General features: G+C 43.2%; 1 protein-coding gene across 7 annotated transcripts; it reads left to right on the forward strand.

The window, feature by feature from the left end:
• Nucleotides 1-505: 505 nt before the first annotated feature.
• Nucleotides 506-3,971, forward strand: LOC306984859 (uncharacterized protein). 7 transcript variants are annotated; one of them, XR_013794670.1, is made up of 3 exons: nucleotides 506-2,763; nucleotides 2,844-2,913; nucleotides 3,412-3,971. XR_013794670.1 is itself a non-coding variant. In XM_079586563.1 (3 exons), the coding sequence occupies exon 3, from the start codon at nucleotides 927-929 to the stop codon at nucleotides 2,370-2,372; it is 1,446 nt and encodes a 481-aa protein (XP_079442689.1). In that variant the 5' UTR covers nucleotides 526-610; nucleotides 681-746; nucleotides 827-926; the 3' UTR covers nucleotides 2,373-3,971. The 7 variants fall into 7 exon arrangements, 2 of the variants coding, with proteins under 2 accessions (XP_079442688.1, XP_079442689.1); XR_013794672.1 differs by having other exon boundaries at nucleotides 506-2,627; nucleotides 2,698-2,763; nucleotides 2,844-3,971; XM_079586563.1 differs by having other exon boundaries at nucleotides 526-610; nucleotides 681-746; nucleotides 827-3,971.
• Nucleotides 3,972-4,260: the final 289 nt, after the last annotated feature.

Raw genomic sequence — 4,260 nt, forward strand, 5'->3', positions numbered from 1 at the left:
ATACATGAAATCAATAACTTAGTCACTCAAACATAAACAAACATTGAATATACTGAATATTTTCCTACTTTATGTGTTTTTTTATACAAACACTCAGTACTACATCCCAACATGTGCATGTTACAATCAAACATTAACATTAAAGTAGGCACAAACAGAAGTTGAGATAGTCTTGTATTCCCTATTGTGACATATATCCGAGTGAAATTGTTTCTGGAAAATGAAAAAATGCATGGATTATTTAAAAATTTGAAGTTATCTATATTATCCATTTTGATTTCATGGTGATTTATTGAGGTAGTTCACATTATTTCAAATTCCAGAGTGGTGAAAATCTGCAAAAGTGCAAACTAAAGCAAAACTTTTCCTTTACAATGTCCACATGCAAACATAAACATCCTGACATCTCTAAATAATACAGAAAATGATCATAGTGCTACTCCTTGTAGCAGTAGGGGATTTCCCCTTTCCTGTTTCTTTTCGTCATTGCCCTTATATGGGAATGGGTGGATGAGGTAATCAGGGCCAGCGTATTTAAATGTTTAGACAGGAAGCCCTAGAATGTAGGCTTGGTCACACCCACCCCTCTTCCGGTTTCACTATAGTCCAGGTAAGCGACGGAGGTTATGCACGGCTTCGTGTGGTTTTAAAATGTTTAGACTGTGTTTTTATTTTTGAAGGATCGCTGTAACCGTTTCGTCTGCGTACCCTGGGAGTTGCGTCGAGCACTCATAGAAAGCTTTGAGGTATGACGGCGATCACGATCTGTTGTGATGTGGGTTGTATGGGGTTAGTCAAGTTTAATGGGGGTTATTGTGTGTTTTAGTGGAACATTTCGCGAGTGCATCCTGACATCGTGATGTGTGATCCGTGATGTGTGTGTGATTTCTTGTGTGGTACGTATGATTTAGTAATGTTTTGTATTGATGATTGGAGCAGATCCTTGTCTGATTGTTATGTTTTGTTTTGCAGTCTTCCGCGTACCACGTGATTTAATTCAGGTCGTGCTGCTGTTTTTCAATACTCAAAAAAAAGAAAACAAGGAAATAACTTCAAACAAAATGATCAATATGAGAGTACAGAATCCACGTCTCTGCTTTTACAATGCAACCACCCTGCCGACTACGCCAGTTTGTGACGAGAGGGGTATGATTTTTCTTAGTATAACTAAATCCAGAGAGCACAGACTACGCCACCCTGGGAATTGCACCCAAGGAAATATAAAAAGGACCCAGGTTCTCGTGACGGAGTGGTTCTGCAAGTTTGGGGTGCCTAGTCGTCTCCACTCCGATCAGGGTCGTAGTTTCGAGGGCAACCTGATTCAACAGCTTTGCTGTCTTTATGGGATTACCCGATCACGTACCACACCTTACCATCCTGCTGGCAACGGTCAATGCGAGCGTTTCAACAGGACAATGCATAATTTGCTGCGCACCCTACCTGCCTCAAGAAAGAGAGACTGGGCCTCCTGCCTTCCGCAGTTAGTCTTCTGTTACAACACCACCCCACATCAGTCGACTGGTGAGTCCCCACACTTTTTGATGTTTGGTCAAGATCCCCAACTACCAGTAGACTTCTTGTTGGGCAGAGTGCGGGAGTCAGAGGCTGGTACGGTACATGACTGGGTTCGAGAACATGAGGCCCGACTGCAGGTCGCCTTTGAGGGTGCTAGAGGGAGACTAGCAACTGCTGCTGCACGCCGCAAGGACTATCATGATAAGAGGGTGAAGGAAATGCCACTGTCTGAGGGTCAGCGAGTTTACCTGCGTAACGTGGGTGTAAGGGGACGTAACAAAATTCAAGACCTTTGGAGCTCTGTTGTTTATCAGGTATTGAAGGCACCCAAAGAGAAGGGAGTGGTGTACTCCATTGCACCTGTGAACGATCTGGGGAAGGTACGACATGTACATCGGACGATGCTGAAAGCTCAATTGCAGCCAGAGCCCCAGGACATCCCCCAGGATCGACCATCAGTGACAGTTGGGCCACCCGAAGAAGAGTTTAATGATGATTTGTGGCTTGTAGTACCTACCAGTTCGGTTGGTCCCAGTTCAAGTGCTGAGTCTGCTGACCCTACGAGATATTCCCGTACTCCTTCAACAGTACAAGAGGTTGCCAGGTCGCCTCTGGTTACTCCAGATGCCCAGGAGGCAAGGCCGTTGACCCCTCCGACTGCCCTGATTGATCATCTAGGTCCAACATTGTCGGAGGAGACTCGACCATCTTTACGACGGACGGCTCGTTCGACTGCCGGGCAACACTCCAATTTGTACCATCTTCCGCAGACTGCACAGGGGGTCGCTGGTGGGACTGTTTGCTCTTCTAGGGTTGTGTCTCAGGCTGTTCCGGCTTTGTTTAGGCCCTGGCATTAGCCTGGTGGCATTGCGTCGTAGTCTGTCTCTAATGTTCATATTTGAGTTCTTATCGTCGGGGCGCCGATAAAAGAAGGGGGGGGGTGGAATGTAGCAGTAGGGGATTTCCCCTTTCCTGTTTCTTTTCGTCATTGCCCTTATATGGGAATGGGTGGATGAGGTAATCAGGGCCAGCGTATTTAAATGTTTAGACAGGAAGCCCTAGAATGTAGGCTTGGTCACACCCACCCCTCTTCCGGTTTCACTATAGTCCAGGTAAGCGACGGAGGTTATGCACGGCTTCGTGTGGTTTTAAAATGTTTAGACTGTGTTTTTATTTTTGAAGGATCGCTGTAACCGTTTCGTCTGCGTACCCTGGGAGTTGCGTCGAGCACTCATAGAAAGCTTTGAGGTATGACGGCGATCACGATCTGTTGTGATGTGGGTTGTATGGGGTTAGTCAAGTTTAATGGGGGTTATTGTGTGTTTTAGTGGAACATTTCGCGAGTGCATCCTGACATCGTGATGTGTGATCCGTGATGTGTGTGTGATTTCTTGTGTGGTACGTATGATTTAGTAATGTTTTGTATTGATGATTGGAGCAGATCCTTGTCTGATTGTTATGTTTTGTTTTGCAGTCTTCCGCGTACCACGTGATTTAATTCAGGTCGTGCTGCTGTTTTTCTATGACTAGATTATTCTTTTGTCCTTCGTGAACAATTATTTTGTTAGGTTTTCATGACTTTAATAGTCGCTGTGTGTTTTTGATTTAATTTGATGGTTTGGGTTATTGCTATTTCTATAATTGAGTTGGACTGATCAGTGTGATTTGGGCCGTAGTGCCGTGTGGTGTTATATTAGTGTCTATCTAACGGTCATCCATTGAGTATTTTGGGGTCCTCACTGCCAATGAGGTTGGACAGATTATTTATCACCTGTGCACCACCTGATCTGGTCAATCATCATAATTGTGTCTGATGTGATTGTTGTGATTATTTTGTATGTGTATCTTCCCTACTAATCTTTCTTTTTTGTTTCTTTTTCTTTGTTTCGAGTCAAGGCTGAGTGCGCCGAGGGGGAGGCTAGTCACCTGGGTGAACACATTTGCTGTGAGGTTGGAGCACCAGGGTTTGAGCACCTCTTCATATGTAGTTTGCCGTGCACACATAAATGGTTGAGAGCACAATTGTTTACAGCTAGCTTGCCACCCCTAACGTAAGCTTTAGCCTTGCCGTTACATTCTTTTTGTAGTAATTATTTTTCTTGTTTGTTTTATTTTGTGGGGACGGTACATACATTTTTGTTTGTTTTGTTTGGTTTAATGTTACTCCGTGCTTGAAAATCAGCGATGTCTGGAGGAATGTTCTTTTAACATTTGATATATTGTGTATTGTTATAATAAACTTGCCAGTTATTTATATTACAAACAAATGGTGCTAGTGGGATATTTTTCCCTTTAAATAAAACCATTAATTTATTGGATGAAGCGACTCTGTCTTTTCTCTGCACCACCGAACCTGGGTCCTTTTTATATTTCCTTGGGTGCAATTCCCAGGGTGGCGTAGTCTGTGCTCTCTGGATTTAGTTATACTAAGAAAAATCATACCCCTCTCGTCACATCCTGTTTAACAGTTGTGCTTTTGGAAACAACCAAGATGATCATGGTTAGCATGACGGTAGCTTCATCATTCGGTTCAAAAAGCGTATTTCTCCATTGATGGCACTTTAAAATGAGTCTGTATTATGATTATGAAATATGTTATTGCAAGCAACATACAGTACGCCATAATTCATTATTGTAAATGTGGTACCCATGTCAGTATGATGTGTTTTCGGGCGATTAGTCATTTACAACTCAGCTAAATGACTCACAAATAATTGTGAACAGAACTTATTGCCCATGAAGTGA

Source organism: Phoxinus phoxinus, assembly GCF_949152265.1.
Source record: "Phoxinus phoxinus genome assembly, chromosome: 17".
Taxonomy (NCBI): Eukaryota; Metazoa; Chordata; class Actinopteri; order Cypriniformes; family Leuciscidae; genus Phoxinus; species Phoxinus phoxinus.